An 18,532-nucleotide genomic window follows, 5' to 3' on the forward strand; every position below is an offset into this window, starting at 1 on the left:
ACTTGTCATAGATGAAGTATCCATGGTTTACAAGAAACTGTTGTATTATATACACGAAAGGCTGATACAAATTAAAAGAAATAAGTGTCCTTTTGGTGGTGTATCAGTTCTTGCCGTTGGGGACTTTTATCAACTACCACCCGTGAAGCAAAGTAAAGCTGAAAGATTGTACAAAGAAAATGCTAGCTATCCTTGTGACTTTTGGAATGAGTATTTCAAACTTGTAGAGTTAGATGAAATAATGCGTCAAAGGGAAGATCTAGCCTTTGCAAACAACCTCAATTCGCTACGTACTAGAACTTTAAATCAGGAATTAGGAGAACAGGTTTTGCATATGCTGAAACGATGTATTCGAGTAGGAAATGAAAATGCTTTACATGTGTTTGCAACAAACGATGAGGTGAATGAACATAATTTGAAGATGATTAAGGGTACTTGCACAGATTTACGAGAAATATTGGCAAAAGATTTCGAAAGGGACAAAACAAGTGGGAAAATGTCTTTGAGGGAAAAGCCGTTTGTACGACACAAAAGCGATGGTATGTCCAGCTTGCTAGTATTATCTGTTAATGCAAGAGTCATGTTAATTCGAAATATTGATGTATCAGATGGACTTGTAAATGGGGTTATTGGAACAATCACTGAATTTCAAGAAGAATCAAATGGAGACCTTAAATCAATTAATGTTTTGTTTGACAACCAAATTGTTGGCAAAAAAAGCGGAATAAGAAAAGATGAAAATTTTGTCGTTCAGATTCATAGAAGTGAAGAAGAAATGAAAACAGCAACAAATAAAACTTTCATCAGACATCAGTTTCCGCTTCGATTAGCATGGGCTTGTACTGCACACAAAGTGCAAGGACTTACAACTTCTGAAATAGTTGTTGATTTAAACAGAGTTTTCTCTCCTGGTCAGGCATATGTTGCTCTAAGTAGGGTTACGTCTGAGCTAGGTTTAAGTATATCAGTTTCCAGTGACAATGTACTAAAAAACAAAATTTATGCCGATAAAGAGGTGTCCGAAGCACTGTCTAAAATGCCGCATCTCTTCAGAGACAATGATTGTACAAGGGATCACACAGTGGACAGAACTATCGTTCTTCACAATGTTCAAAGCCTCCGCAAGCATTTTGATGAGATGGTACACGATTCCAGAATTTTACATGCAGATATGATATGCTTGACTGAAACATGGTTGACAAATTTTGACGACATAGAAAAATTCTATATCGAGAATTTCAAATTCCACCAGCTTACAAGATATCAAGCCTACGACGACGTGGATGACATTTACAAAAAGTTAAAAACATCAAAAGGCGGTGGCATAGCAATATATATTAAAAATACCTGCAATATTATAAGAAAACAGCTTCCTGTAAACAACATTGAGGGTATTCTTTTGGAAGATCCAATGAATCAAGTTATCTATGTTGTTCTTTACAGACCAAACGTTTACACCTCCCAGAAATTTTTAATGAATTTAGAAATGCTTTTACAGGAGTTGGACAACAAAACAGACGACAAGGTTGTTATGGGAGACTTTAATGAAAATTTATTTGCATCGGATGTTTCAGTTTTCAAACTCATGGAACAATATGGATATCACCAGTCTGTAGATTTCCCAACTACAGAAAATGCTACACTTATTGACCATGTGTATTCAAAACTACATCGATCAAAAATTCAAGCAAAGCCGATGCCAATTTATTATAGCTACCATGAGGCTATTTCATTAAATATTTCACAGATAAGCTACTAGGCTAAAAACGATATTTGACGAGATAAGAGATAATCGGGTATCCATTTTCCGTTGGTTATACTGATTTTTTGAATTGCGACCAATGTTGTTACAACTTACAAATAGATATCCACCAGAGAAATTGGTTCTTTGGCCTGTTTAGTGGGATGTTATTATGATAGTTGTGTTTTCAATAAATCGAGATGACAAAATTTATGTATAGAAAGTCTTTGCTTTGTTTTTGTTGGGTTGATTTAAACTGTGCTTTCTTTAAAAAACAAGTTTTCAGATTCTGCTTTCCCATGGAGGTATAGCTAAATATCGCTTGAAAGTATACCCTGCGGTCGATACAGCATTGCGTTGAGTAATTATATCTTCTAATAGGTGTGTATTACACTTGCGATTTGGAGCAAACATTTTGATTCGCGTATATTTTATAAACCCTTCCGTCTATTAAATACATATCACGTACTAACAAACATCAGGAAAAAAAACTAATAATAAAATTAAATTTGCTAGTTAAAAATAAAAGGCATTTAAGAACAAACAGGGTGATGTTAACGTACATGTGTATGTGTAAACAATGTTGGTGCATTTATAGTTTAAACAAATACGAATTCTCATTTACTTCCAATAAATCTGCACTAAAATCTTTGAAACATCGTCACCATCTACGTTAAATAAAAAAGTCTAAAACTGTAAAATGGCGACACGACCTGCTAGTATATTTAACACTTCGTCATCGGTTAGCGAGGTTTAGAGAGTCTGCGGAAAATAAAGCGTCAACATTTACTAGTTTGCACCGTAAAAAGATTTGTGTACTAGTATGTTTGAAGGCACATGTCAGTTGTGCCATTGATCGATTTATGTTCTATAAAATGTAATATCTGTAATATCTATTGTGAATTCTTTGATTTAAGCTCCACAAAATAAATAATGCCACAAATTATATTGATGCGTTATTATAAAGAATGATTGAATTTATCTACAAAGCACTATGCTGATAAATGAATTTGGTAACCTGTTTAAAACATCAATCTTTACGCCATAGAAACAAAAAGTGATTATTGAAAGAACAACCCCTGGTCAACTTTTTCGGTATTAATATTTGATTCATTTTTGTAGTCTTCATACAAAGTAAAACGTCATAGCTCGCATTAAGGAATGAAATATCAATATAGTGTAGGGGTGGGCGGGACATCAAATCGGACAATAAAACGCTTCATTAATAAGCTGCAACCCGTGATTCGACCTGTTCAACTGTAACCTCAAATAGTGTCGTCACTAAACGCATCGCTATATCGGCCAAAATGTATAATCGGGGGAGATTTTGGGATAACTTACTGGGAAAACTACTGCAATGCCCGTTATTATATACAATACATGCGATTCAAACTAATCGTTGAAATACGCACTTAAAAGATAATGTAGAAAAGTAATTTACCAGCTTCTGTGTTAAAGAAAACTTGTCTTTCAAGATTAAAATTATATCCATGCATGGAAAAACGAATGCATACATTTTAAAATTTCTTAAGTATAGTTATCATTTAAATGGTATATCCTGTCCACATACATTCGTAAATATCAATACGATACAAAATTACTTCGTTTTACAAAGTAAATTATTTTCATTTAGCCGAATTAAAAAAAATTAAAAAATGAAACTCTTGGTAAAACCCTAATTCAGATGACATGAAGAAATACTTTCTTCAGCCAAATTTAAGATATAACCAAATGAAATAAAATACTAGAACGCATTAAAAAAGCTTATCAATATTTGATATTATTTATAACTTAATCTCAAATATCCCTAATGTCCCTTTCAGTACAATTTAAAGACAAAGTTCAACTTATTAGGATCATCATTCATACGGGGTTTCTTCGAAGCAACCATTCAAATAGCCAATGAAATCGCTATAGTCGAAATCGTGGCTTATAGCTCGAATATTTATTTCAACATTACTGATGAACCTAAAATACCACTCGTGTACTAAATAGTCATCGTGAAGAGCATGTGTCTATAGACGATCGAGTATTAGCTAGATTTATAAAAAATAAAGCCATCAAACTATCAAATGGAAAGCATAACGGAAAGATATTATTTACAATTTGGGTTGGCAAAACTTATCTTGGTTGAAATAGACGAATGAGAATTCGATTTATAAGAGATAATGCTATCACATTATTTTGAAACTTGTTTATTAAAACCTACGTTTATTCATACTTTAAAGGTCACATCGTCGAGTGGGATGTTATTAAATAAGTTATAGAGAACATGGATCGTAGAGCACGGTTTTACAAGTATATGTTTCATTACATTGACGATTGTATTCTTTTTATTTCAACTCACGCAGCTTCGACGGAAGACCTACTCGTTGCTTTGCAACGAGCTCTGCTCTAGTTTACATATATAACACTGCTACAAAAGTTTTGACAACTTAAACAGTTATAGTCCATTAAAAGACTGTTGTGGGGTCATTCCTTTGTTCTAGCAGTCTAAAGTTTTAGCTATGACGGTCCGATTTTAGTGAGCTTTTTTAAAAATATTATACCTTTATTAATGGTTACAGTACTGATATCCTTCAAAATCGGACTGTCCAGGGTAAACAAACGGTGAAATTCAATAGCAGTGTTTTTTTAAGTACGAGATACTGCATAAGGAAAATAATCGCCCCCGTTTTATTTTCACCCTGTCGCCCCCGTTGTTAGCGGGCGAATTTAATCTGCCGAATACCACATCCACCTAAATTTGAGTCACAAAGTTACTGTGGTATAACAGTGAAGTGGGTTTTATGTTATAAAAAAGGCACTCTTGAAGAAGTCAATCATTTTGCAGAATTAGAAATAATAAACAACACAGAATCAAAAATTTTGCAACTTGTTTCAATGGCGAACATATCTTTATTTCAGGGAAAGAATTCTTTTTCATATGCTTATATTTCGTTAAAATTCTTGTAATTGACTTAAGCAACATAATGTCATTATATTTAAACCCGAATTGGTGGTTGTATGACTAATTTGTCTATTGAATAAGCTGCCGTTTTTCTTAGATTTGCTGTTAATTTTATCAAAAGAAAATAAGGCAAGAACTTTCCATAAGCAATAAGGTTTAATTTCTGAACCAATTTTTTATAAATTTGAAAACAAAATCATATCATTTAGATATTTTGATAAGATAAGATTTTTGATAATTACCAGATGAATTGTTAATCATTAGACTGAATTCAATGAATGGTGCAAAATATCACCAAATAAGTATATTTTAATTCGTTATACTTAGTAGCTATTTGTTTAGCAGCGTGTTGGATATACTATTATTACTTACCATTCTCTAACCATTTCTAGAATGCATCATGTGGTTAACACATGTTGATATGTGTCTGAATGATACATGTATATATAGACCTTGTGCTATAATTCTGTAACATAAGAGTATGCTACGTGGGTTTCCAGGAAGTATTTTCAGCATTTACTAATCATTTTATTATATCATCAGATGAAGCCTCAGCAACAATTACACAAAGACCATTCAATTACTTTTTCTATGTAGTCGTGATCTTTTAACATCTTTATTATGTTGAAAATTGTCATCTTTACTCTCCAACATCAAAGAAGAGTTCTGTCATTGCAGCATTTGCAAAGCTGTGCATGTGCATTTTATGCCATTGTGGCCAAAGGCTCGTTAGGGAGTGTTTAGTAGCAATAGTTATGCAACCGCTTACTCCCTTTTAACATGTAGTCTGCAACCATACAGCATATGCCTTCTAGATAAACTAAACCAATTACAAAACTTGACCTAGATCAAATATATGTCATGGGACCAGACACTGACACAATTTCGTATGGTTTTAATGTCTTACCAGAAGATATATCTTGAACCGCAGATCAAAAGTACTTTGTTGTTTCAACGTACACTCAAGAGTTTTCCTCTTTATTTTGATGCTTAATTGTGCCAGTTTTTCTTGTGTTGGGTAATTCCTTACTTTGATTGTTTATTCGTCTTTTTTTTAGACTGTACCATAGTATTACCTGTGTTTTGCGACGACAGTCTACAGCTCAGAAACGCTGTCCTCTGTTTGAAAAATCTAATACATGCCATCAGAGGATGCAAGGTAAAATAGAAATTAAAATCAAATAAATCACCATGCTAATCTGATATACTTCAAAACAACATAGATAAAAATATATGTGATGATGTAGGCCAACATATGGCCAGCAAATGCAACATCTAGTATGTGTGCTATTTCTTTTAAATTGGAGTACCTAAAATTAAACGAATCAGTCATTCTATAGCTTGAATCTTCCGCCTTCAGAAATTTTATGATTAAAGTCTTGTTACTTAAGTTGGACTTTTTAAAGTGCTAGATTTATAATTATCCCATTTTTGTGTACTTTATCTTTTCCACATAATTTGTTATTGTCATTTTTTTCCTTTTTTTTTTTATCTCTAACTAAATTACACTGCATGTAGAAAATCACCCCTTTCCTTTGTACTTTTGAATTTCCATTTTGAAAACATGTTCAATTTAGTTGGGATAAATTCGATTAAATATTAAAGAATGGATTGAGATTATATAAATTTCTTTTTTTCTGGAAGATTGTAGATGCTGTGCATATTAAGCCTCAACAAGGAATTCATATCTCATATGTGATAAAGTAGATTTAATTCTTTACTTGATGTTGACCTAATCTTAGCAAGATTTACCACTCTTTGCATAATCATTTTTTTCAAGAGATATGTATGTGTATGTTTGCGTACTAGAATGTCTTGTTACTTTTAAAACAAACCCTGAAATGAAATACCGGTTGTAGAAAATAAGCTTTGTCTATAAAAAGTTGTTTTAAGAAAGGAAGAAAAATGGTGTAAATACAGAGGAAAAATGTTTAAAGTAGAAATTCACCTGTTAATGTACCCTTTTAAGAAAACAAATTCAAGTTCTCTTCATGTTGGATTTTGAAGAATGATTAAAGTTATTGAAATATTTTAACTCTAGACTTTTGTTGCTTCAGGCCCAGTTTGCAGAAGAAAACCTGATGGAAGGTTTCTCAAGTGATTATCTGAAATCTAACAGCTTCTATCAAGTGGCAATCATATCTAGCAAAAGCTTAATTCAGATCTATGCTGCCCTTGAGAAAAATCGATCTCAAGTTCCCAGGCATTTACATGTTCATAATAATGAAAATCTTTCTAGAGAAAGTCAGGCTTTCTTGAACTGTGTTTCGTCCTTGGATAGTATCCACACCGCAGTAGCCTCAAATCAGCAACGAATTAGGAAGCCCATCCTTATTTCATTTTTCCCAGATATCGAGACAACTATTTTAAATCCAGACATTCAAGAACAGTTTGTGTTGTCTGATGTAGTTGATATGAATGGCAATGTCCAATGTATTATTAGAGATGCTGAAATCCGTAAATTGGTCAACTTTTTACATGATAACGACGAAACTCTACTTCATGAGGAATTTGCTTCCTCTAGGCCGGAAGCTCAGGACTTATGTGAAGCGCTCCGTAATTTGTATAAAATGGAAATGAGAAACATACCCAACAAAAGATTAGAGGAGTCCATTAAGACATTTATTGGGGAGGATGAAAGTGAAAGGCGCTTGGTTAACAATCGGGAGACGGTTATGAACTATCATATATCAGCTCATGGGGACAACAGGTGTATTGATGTTAATCATGCAGTTTGGCCAATGTTGCAGCGTAACCCAAAAGAAACGGTGTTTGATCCATATGACATACAGTTCCACCATCACACATACATGGAGGGCGAATTCTCGCTTCCCAATTCCAGGATTCACCCTGACAGCGGATATGTTTCATTGGTTCAGTCCGATCAGGAGCGATGCTTTTTCACTGTAGGTAATGTAGCAGATTTTATCCCTCCCCTGGAGTCGGATACTGACAGTGTCGACAATCAATCTCTTTGCCAAAAAATGTTGGAGTTTAATCAACGAAATTTGACGAAGTGGAATGCAGTTACCAGTTAGGTTGTTATCAGTTCAGTCATTAAATGATGACATTTTGGTGGTTTTAGAGGTAAACTCGGGCATTATATCAAATACTTGTTTTATAATTCAAGTTATGTCTTGAATTTTTTGAGCATTTTAGTTTTTAGTATTGTTATTTGTAATAGTTTTATACCTTTTATTGGATTTAGAACATGAAATAAGCTGAAAAAGAAGGATGTTTCATAAATATATCTGAGATAATTTGTATGTAAAAGGGCATTAATATACATTCAGATATATAGAAGTCACCAACTGATGTGTATCAAAAGTTTTTTGACAAGGTACTTTTAAATTTTATTTTGTTGTCACAGTATTTATAAATGTCTTTGTTTTTTATATTGTATGTCTTTGATGTTGTATTTCAATGAATTTGTTTGTAAAGGATAACTCTCCAAAGTTTTCTTACAATTGATACATACACTGTAGTATGGTAAGTTTTATATCACATGGTTTACATACATTCCATGCTCTTACTGGTTATTTTAATTTTTGTTAAAGAGTGAATTTTGTTGACATTAAAGAATATTTTTAATTTTGTTTAAATGGGCATTAATGATTTTGTTATTGGTTTGCATACATGTATTTTTATGCTTGCCATTAAAAGAAATGATACATGTAACTTGCATTTTATGGTTGTATTATATGTGATTATTTTGTAGCTTGGCAGAGCTCAATTATTTATAAAAGTAGATTTTTCTGGTGCAATTATTTTTAATGATATATTTTGATTTTTTTTTTGTTTCCAAATGCAATCATATATAACAATTATTTTCATTCCAAATGCGCATATTTGGGAATAATTTTGGCGCTTTTACTTAAAATGACGAATATTTTTTAGGGTTATGACGTGGTAAATTTGCGTATTTTTATATTATGTTATAATCCCATGCAGACTATCTTAAACATTGTTGAAACTTTTTGTTATAACTCTTTAAAACATTCTTTAAAAAGAGCAGAATTTTTATTCTAATGCTGCTCATCCTATCTTATTTTTACAAAAAATCCATAACTTTTACATTTTTGATATATATCTTGTGAAAACATTGAGAGTTTGTGTTTACAACATAAAAGGCTAAAGGCTTATTAAAACTTGAAAAGCTTTCTTACACAGACTAGTATATTATTACTTATTAGGTTAGTTACTGACTCACTACGGAAATATATTGGGTTGATCAATCTCATCGATGGTGAGGCGAAGCCTCACCATCGATGAGATCGATGAGATTGATCAACCCAATATATTTCCGTAGTGAGTCAGTAACTAGCCTAATAAGTGTCTTGTTTTCCCGAGGACTATCAAGCGACATATATATTCACAAATAGCGATGAAGCCATGTACAAGATGCCTAACATCTCGTCCAATTTAACTCATTTAAACTCTTCAAAATTTTCAATCTCACCTTTCAAATACTCTTTAAAAATCCTTGCTTCACACATGTTTACATACAATGTTTTGTTGCTATTCAATTTAAAATGTTTTCTCCCTTTCCTCTGCAGAGATTTGAGCAAATTTCGACGCTGCCATTTTGTTCTGCTCCAGACAAAACAATGTGACGTCAATATTCAAAGAGCAACTACTCTAATTTTAAAAAATTTCAAAGGGCAACTATTCCAAATACTTTGAGAACTTATGGCATGTGGTTTATGTATTAAATACTATGAAATGTCGAAATGAGTAAGCGAAGCGTCGACCAATGACGGCCATATTGCCAAATATTATTTCTCACAGAACAAATATAGAGATATATGAGGCAATCACGTGCTATGTTTAAACCAATGAAAATGTGACATTTCAGTCCAAGGGAAAACAAATATCTATTCTGCGCATTTATGTTATTTCTTTTGTTTAGTGATTTGAGAGAATAATTTTTAATTCTTTTTTCAAATTATAAAGATGCATGCAGGTGTATAATTTTTAATAAGTGATATTTAATCTTGGCGGTTCTAATTTAGATTTTTCAAATCACTCTTAAATTTTTTTTCTACATTAGTTCACATGATATGCTATTGAAAACATGGTACATTTATATTTATTGAAGACATAACGAAACAAAGTAAAACAGTCTTATCATACATGTAGTTAGTTCCAAAAATTCTATGTTTAATTTAAAGAAGAGCGTAAAAAATTTTATTATATTTTGGTTTTGCTTTTTCCATACGAATGTAATATTTTTTCTATTAAAGAACCTGTTGTTTTTACTATCATTCATGTTTAAGAATGTTTCCAGTCGCGGTTTCATATTAAAAAAAAGCTTCAAATTGTAGGATGTTTTTATGATGCAGATTAGAAAAGTGGAACTAAACTTATCAAAATGATAATTAATCCAACATTTTACTTTCGATATTTTACATTTTTTTTGTCCATTACTCTAAAATGTGATGAGTAATAGGGCATTATATTATCTTCAACATTTGCTTAATGAGTTATGCTGCTTGATGTTACTGAAAATCAAATGTTATTGACGAACGATATAGAAAAGAAAACGTTCATTGTACTTATTATATTCAATGCATTTTGCTAGTCTATTAAAAATGTATCAATTTAATGATTTTTTACTCCATCGAAACGTAATGCTTTAAATCAATTTTCCAATGTATTACAGGATTATTTGATTTACAGTTATCTTAAGTTAGCTGAAACGCTATTTTCATAAAATTTTTATTCTTTTTAATTGTTAAACAGAACAACTAAATGACAATAGATTCAGGGTTCATAATAAACATACAAGTCATATGCATTTGAAAACGGAACTTAGCATGAAGTAAAGCTTGTAGTCCATTGTGTATATGTAGTATTTTTGCCAGTATTGTATATGATATTGTGTAGTTTGGGAGTGCCTTTAAGAGAAATCTTGTTTTAACCCAGAAATAGCTCCTCCAGGATTCCATTAATTTCCTAAGCAGAGTTTACATCTCTGTTTCTTGCTCAATGGTACAAATGTTTACTGTTTTCCCCGTGACGATGTTTGAGATAATTCCCCTGTCTCCTCAGGAATTCTTCTTGTAAGTGTCTCTTTTTGTGAATATATTATTTTCACATATACAACCTCTTGTAGAATCTAGCATTTTCTCTGTCTTTTTTTTGGTACATTTTCTATGTTTCCTTGGCACGTTTGCTATGTTTTGACATTTTGTAATGAACAGTATTAATTGAAATGAATTTTGTAATAAGTTTTTCCTGGTTAACGTTTTGATGTTTCCTCATCATAAGAATTAATGAATTAACGAAACCTACCCTTGATATTTTAATGTAAAAATCTTGCATATTGTTTTACTACTGTACCAAATATTGTAAGATAAAAACAATATTCATTTAACTTTCCTAGGGGGTTGTCTCGAAAGTTAACACTTTTTATTTAGGAACCTTATGTGAATTTTTTGAAAAAGCACTAAATTTTCACGTTTTCCCCATATGTTTTGTATTCCTGCCATAGGGATTTCTTTTTCTTTCAAATAAATGGAAACTATTGTAAAATATCACAAAATGGTGAAATTAAAAAAAACACCGTTTACCTCTTTGCTTAGTCCTGAATAATATCAAAGATGACTTTTATATCTGAAAATTAGCATATTGTGGTATGTAGTGACTTAAAGAATAATTTTTAACCAAATAACAATTTTGAAATGCTTTTTGTAAAGAAACGCAAATTAAAAGAAAGTTTTGAACTTTGCACCTACGGCTGCATGGGGAAAAAAAGATGCGCAAAGTCATGCGCACTCGCACTGTACTATACCTCGTTAGTATATTTTGTAATATTGTTTACACGTATCTTTTTAATGTTTTATTCAAAGTGCTACAAAATTGAAGCCCCCCCCCCCGTTTCTAAGCCTGCAAAAACCCCCCAAAACATGACCATATGTATTTATATGGGATCGTAGAGTGCATGATTAAATCAAACTCGGAATCTAATTTATCGCTTTTTATGTTTTGAATGTGTTTTTCTTCGTGGAACTCTACTGGCTATAAGAAATTTAAATCTTTGATACAAATTTGGTTTAATTGATGATAAATTGTAAGCTTATTGTTAGATGTTGTGCAACGCAAAATACCTTCGAACAGTCAATTTTGTTTTTTACACAGTAATTAGATTCTTATTAATTTAGTTTTATACTTGACAACGATTGATCAGATTTACTTCATGTTAGTATTAAGGCACCATTTGGAATAGGGCACGAGTATTTAAAGGAATCGAAAAAATTACAATGAGTTGGTTTATGGCTAGTAAGCACATGTTGTTGTTGTGGCTGGTATTCGTATATCCGGTTATTTTCGCGTTGAACTAATGTTCGCGATATTTTTTAAATCGTTAGATATTCAAAACGCAGCGATTATATCCGGTATTCTTTGCTATCTATAAGAAACATTTTTAATCACAAAAAATGACTGAAACAAATTAAAATAGTACCACCTCTTTCCTATTTTTGCAAATTTTGACACTCTAAGAAATCCGGATATACGGTTTTTACGATGTAGATATTATTGAGATACTGGCGTAGAATATGACTTTTTTGGTGTATAAAAAATAATGAACTTGGTTTTTAAAGATAGACACTTATTTGTATGACACCACTGTATTTTTCATTAACGGAGTCAGTGTGATCGTTATACATATATTTTTTGTACACAGGTTTTCGTACTTAATAACATATTTGAATGCTAAAAATGCTTACATTGATTTTTTTTAACAAAATTTGATAGTAAAATGAAGAAAATACTGTGGAATCATTAGAATTCATTGTAGTAAAACGTTCGTAGTATTCTGAATTAGGTTGCCTTACCTTAATTTACATCTTCGACAAAAACAAATTTAGAAAGAGTTGTCCTTCTTGCTGAAACCCGACACAATCTAGAAAGGACTATGTGCGGTATAATGCATTTTTTGCCCCAAAAATACAAGTTTTATAAAGAGCTTAAATATAAGATGAAATATATTTGAAATTAAATTGAAAATAAGTGTGTAAAAGGTTTTCATAACAGTGACGTCATAATGTAGAAATCACGTCATGAAGATAGTCTTATTTTATCAAAGTGATGTTTTGTAGCAAAATATGGGTGTTTTCCGATGGCTTTTCGACTAGGAAACATCGAGCACAGGCTTGCTCAAGTACCCATTTTTTAGTATGATGTGTATAATTATATGAATAAAAACGTATGTTAAATTCATGCTTGACAGACCTGCGCTCTATACTTTTGAATGCAAAATATAAATGCAGAAAGGACAATATTGTCATCTATTTGCAATTTTTTCAAAATTGGGTCATTTATGTGACGTCATAGATAAACAGCGAATGAGAAATGGTGACTAAAATCAAGATTAAAGGGATAGGCATCCTCTGCACTATGATTTATAATGATTTGATTTTTATGTGATAGTATTGAAAAATTAGTTAAAATCGGGGGCAGATATTTGACCATACCAAATATAGTCCTTTCATTCCCGCAAATATGCAAAAGAAACTTAATCCACTTAATTGGCACCCACGAATTTGAATGATTGTACTGTATATTGCTTCAGAAAAAATTGGAGACCTTCAAAAGGCAAGCATGATTTGTTATATGAAGAACTTTATCTAAACGAATTGGGGTTAAACTGTTTTATTGCTTAAAGATAAGACGAAAGCACGAAACTTATTAGAATGTACGTGAAAAATATTTTGTTATCTATTATAATTATCTGTGATTGTTGATGAGAAATTATTTTTGTTGTTATGGCATTGTTGTAATAGACAAAACATGTATCATGATGAATGAAAAAATTGTATATGTTATAAAATAAAAAAAAACTCATTTTAATGTTTTACCTTTTTTATGGTGTGAGTTGAATTGAACTTGAAAGTAATTTATTGACTGTTGAATATGAGTAATGTTCGATTTAGTTACATGAAGAGGCCCAAGTAAGTAAGCAGGTACTTGATTGCATATATATGTTTATGCTCTAAAATCTAAGTCTAAAACTACGTACAATCACTCCTGTCACGCTGGTACAACAGAAACCATGTCAGTTTTTAATAATTAAATGCTATTCGAAATCAATGCTTTCAATTGATGAATTGCTGCTTGGCGATCTCACGTTTCACAGATTTCAGCTTCTTTGATTGGTCACGTGACAATATTGGTGTGACACGGAGATTTATTGGCTTCGCTAAATTCTACTGTAACTAGGTACTCATGATCTTTCATACCCGGAAAAGGAGAAACATTACAAGAATAGCAATTTCTCAAAGCAATGAGTAAAAGACTTGAACGTTTTTGCGTATAGCGGCCTAAGAAAGTGTTTAGTTTGTTTTTGTTACGAGTGAGTAGTCGCTTACAATGGGAGATCGAGCGAACAAGACGAAGGCAGGAAACAAAGGTGGGAAAATTTGTAAATTAAACCCTAGAGACTGACAAAATTAAGCGGAAAAAATGGTTCAGTTGAATTAAAGTCGGCGCCTTAAAAGATTTTCTCTATGTATTCCTGTATAAAAATTTATCCCCCAATTGTGGCCCACCCTACCCCCGGGGACCATGATTTGAACAAACTTGAATCTATACTATCTGAGGATGCTTCCACTCAAATTTGAGCTTTCCGGGCCTAATAAAATTTGAGAAGAAGATTTTAAAAGATTTTCTCTATATATTCCTATGTAAAACTTGACCCCCCCCCCATTGTGGCCCCACCCTACCCCCGGGGACCATGATTTGAACAAACGTGAATCTACGCTACCTGAGGATGCTTCCACTTTAATTTGAGCTTTTCTGGCCTGATAGGTTTTGAGAAGACGATTTTTAAAGATTTACTCTATATATTTCTATGTAAAACTCGACCCCCCTCTTGTGGCCCCTCCCTATCCCCGGGGACCACGATTTGAACAAACTTGAATTTACACTACCCGAGGATGCCTTCATATAAGTTTAAGCTTTTTAGGCCGAATAGTTTTTTGAGAAGAACTTAACGTCACTCTGGCATAGTGTTGCGTTTGAATTTCACGCAAATGACGCCAAAAATGAAATAGGTCAGAGTTAATGCCGTAGAGCAAGGGCATATGCTTAATCAAGTATATTGAAATTTTACATGTGTGATCAGTATATCCTCATTATATCAAAACGTGCTGGGACCTGTATAAAATCGATACGCATTTAAAAAAAAAAAAATAAGCGTTAACTGTGGCAAATTTTTGTTCATACACTCTTTACGTTGAATTTAATAATTGTTCTTATTTGAATATTCAAAGCTCCCAGCACATTTTAAAATTTAAAATGTTCAGTTTTCAAGTTAGAAACAGAAATAAATATGTTTGTTTATGTTAAGCCTTTGCTATGCTTTTTCGTACCGGGTATTAATCCTGGTTCATTTATTTTTAGCAGTATCACGTGACAGGGGATTCTCAACAGACTCAAAAATTGCTCATGCGATAGCAAATTATCTATATCTGTATATTAACAAAATATCGCTTCGTGTAACAGATTTTTGGAATAAAGTATCAAAATTATTCAAAGGTTTATATTTTTTGTGTTAGATATTGCTATTTTTTATGGACGCCCTTAACGTACATGTAGCTGAGAAAAACAAAATAAAAACAAAATCTAATCATACACTATTTTATTTTCATAAGATTGCATTTAAAAATGACAACATACAGTTTTCGTTTCTTTTTCCTCAGTTTTTTTTCATCGAAGTAGCTGTTGTTACAATTTGAACATGACAAGCAACAGTTTACATATTCCATTTGAAACAGATTTAATCATGCTTTAGCTTAATTGGACGGGTCCTTCTCGATTAAACGTTGCCGCGTCCTCTGGAAATCAGGACTGCGTTTTAAAAAAGAACTAACGACAAAGTCATCAATATTTTTAGTCTCGTGGAATAATTTTTAAAGAACAAAATTTGTATAAAACCATTTATTTTACACTATTTTGATTTCAGTTATTATATTTTGCAGGCATTAGATTAAAAAAATTGATTAGTTCGTGATTAATTAGTGTTCATTAATTTGGTCTTATGTCGTAAGTTCTTTTGTAAAACGCAGTCCAGAAGTTATATACATGTAACTCGTGACTGTTCTGAGCTGACTTAGCGGGAAAAGTAGGTACCACAATCACACACACCAAACAAGATTGCAGGTTTCCCGAGATGAGTATATTACTCGGTCGTGCCTGCAGTGTTCCCGAAATATAAATGTATAAGCACATATGATAATAACATGTTTATAGATATTTGTAAACCAACCGTTATATATTTTTATTCTTGTTAAAGTTATCAACAAAGAGAATAATTGTTTTGTGCATATTTCAAAGACTCTATCAGAAAAAAATAGAGTATGTATGTTCCTTTCCTGACCACATGGCGGTGAATTGTTTGAAGTCAGAATACCAGAGATATCGTTACTTTCTGCATGTAAACAATTGGCAGTTACTCTTGTCTTTGAAATTTTTTTTCAACTACAACGAATGACACGTGAACTAGCAGTTAGAAATGAAAGTCAAGAAGGACTATTATTAAGTCAACACATATTAGAACAACCCATCGTTATCGTATTCAAAGGATATATATATGGCGCCATTTTATATATAACACGTTATACGTATTCCAGTATTCCAAACTCCAAGATGCTTTTACCGGGGTTTATTTTACTCGCCTAACCATGAGTTCAGTCGATTTCAGCGAATAGTATGCGTTACGCCATTTCCTATAGGTGACCCCTACATTGAACAAATCGTTGCTCCCTGCCAAGTAGAGGCCGTTAACATTTGCACAGGTACAATCCTTGTGCCACCATCCAGACTTCAATGTAATGCCACAGTTATGTGTAATAACATCATTGTCCTGGTCCCATGTTGTAAACTTCATATTGTTCGTGGATGTCGAAAAACAATCTTCTACAAATAAAAAAAAAACAAAAAAAAACAAAACAAAACAAAAACAAAACAAAGAAAAAAAAAAACCCCATAAACACAATTCGTATTCTTATTTGATACTGCTAGGTTTAATCTTGTTTGAAGTTGTATAAACGCTGTAAAACAATGGGTTTATTTCTAAGTAAATATGTACAATTGTAAAATGATGGGCAATTTTTTCCCCAATAGGTCTATAGAAAAATTACTGTTAAAAGAGTGTTACTGAAAAAGACGCATCGGAGGAACTTTGATATATATTTTAGGTTTAAGATAACGGATAATTTTGCCGCTTACAAAACTGAATTTTGTTGTAGGGGCAGATATTATCATGATCCAATTTCCTAACCGTGAAATAAAATTTTTTCCAGTATTAAACTTGATTTAAACACACAGCATAGTCAACAAAACTATTTGAGACGCATCTAATAGAAAAAAACCTCTCACCAACGTTCCCGGAGAACCCTGATACCGTGAAGGTGAACTTGGTTGATTCGTTTCCTACGTTAAAACTACTGTACTTGACGTAACGCGTCTCGTTGTCAAAGTCCTCCATGTTCATCCTCATCTCATATGTTCCTTGACTCAGTAGGTGGTGGAGTTTGTCATTACCTGTAATAATAACAGTAATGAGGGGAAAAAACCCACAAAAACTACTGAGCAGTGAAATGGGGCTTATCCTTATATTTCCTTCAATGACAAAAATTACAATAAAATATGCAACAAACCTACACATTTTTTCACCTAGACATAAAATGAATGATGTTAACTTTTGTTTTTGTAAATATTTTGTACGTTAAATTAAAAGTTTACCAGTCTTTTAAAATCAACCAGTTTGAAAAGAAATGTAATATACGATCTTCTTGATTAATCTGAATTTAGAACAAAGCCAGAATAATACCGAGCCAAAACTCTGATCTCAAATTTCCAAATCCGTTCTTGTACTCTATCCATGTTCTGTAAAAATCCTCAGAACCGTCTTGTCGTCTCTGGAACACCTTGAAAATAATGGAAACAATCACTTATTTTTTTTAAAGGTCTTCGATGTGTCTTCTTAATAAATACATCGTTGTAAAAATAATTTTGAGGCTTTTAAATACCATTATTATACCCTATAGATATGTCTGCACACAATATTCTCTGGAAAAAACAATATTTGTTGTGATCAAATTTCAATTTCATCATTTCAGCATTAAGGATAAAATAATAATAATAATAATAATAATAATAATAATAATAATAATAATGATAATAATAATAATAATAATATATGAATAAATAAATCATAAATAAATAATAATAATGATAATAATAATAATAATAATAGTTAAATGTCGTACTGTCCAGCCACCGCCATCTTTCTCCATGTCACAGAAAACTGTCACGTGATTTAGGAATGGTAATTTTATTGTATAAAGTCCACTAGGTAGGCCACAATTAATGTTGTGCAGAGAAGTGCAGTCATTTGGAATGTCATTGTCTAAAAAAGAAAATGGTTCAGATTCATTTTGTCGACATTGGCATTTTAACATTTTAAGAACAGCAAAATGTGAGCTAAAAAAATAAAGTTATTGTGGTGAACAGTAATGGCAAAATAAAGGATCGGTCTGGGTGGAGAGATTGTGTGGCTACCTCTTGTGCCATGAAGAGGCGCAAGTAAGTAGTCACATTTAGCTATGATTTAAACCTTTTTTTTTTAACACAACTCGATCTCCTACAATCTTTACTTATTAAGATGATTTTTTATGTATCGTCAGTGTGAAATATGAACATTCCAAAGTTTTAATCATGTTTGAACTTTGTCTTAAAGATAAACTGATTAATATCGACATGTTCCGAACATTTGAATTAATTCGATTATCTTAATTCGCTGTGTCGCACACGTATATAATTTAATTCGGGTTGTA

At 32.1% G+C, this 18,532-nt stretch overlaps 2 protein-coding genes across 2 annotated transcripts in view; one reads left to right on the forward strand and one right to left on the reverse strand.

The window, feature by feature from the left end:
- Window positions 1-8,888, forward strand: part of LOC105333329 (uncharacterized) — a 67,390-nt gene extending 58,502 nt beyond the window's left edge. The window contains exons 11-12 of the mRNA XM_011436236.4: window positions 5,750-5,850; window positions 6,749-8,888. Of these exons, the coding sequence (XP_011434538.3) occupies window positions 5,750-5,850; window positions 6,749-7,729 (1,082 nt within the window). The 3' untranslated portion in view covers window positions 7,730-8,888. The remainder of the gene's footprint in view (window positions 1-5,749; window positions 5,851-6,748) is intronic.
- A 6,460-nt stretch (window positions 8,889-15,348) lies between these two features.
- Window positions 15,349-18,095, reverse strand: LOC109619392 (ficolin-2). The gene is made up of 4 exons (XM_066080861.1): window positions 17,966-18,095; window positions 17,527-17,623; window positions 17,073-17,237; window positions 15,349-16,610 (listed from the first exon to the last, which is right to left on the reverse strand). Exons 1-4 carry the CDS (start codon window positions 17,990-17,992, stop codon window positions 16,357-16,359), a joined length of 543 nt encoding a protein of 180 aa, XP_065936933.1. The 5' UTR covers window positions 17,993-18,095; the 3' UTR covers window positions 15,349-16,356.
- Between the last annotated feature and the right edge of the window lie 437 nt (window positions 18,096-18,532).

Source organism: Magallana gigas, chromosome 4 (genome assembly GCF_963853765.1).
Source record: "Magallana gigas chromosome 4, xbMagGiga1.1, whole genome shotgun sequence".
Taxonomy (NCBI): Eukaryota; Metazoa; Mollusca; class Bivalvia; order Ostreida; family Ostreidae; genus Magallana; species Magallana gigas.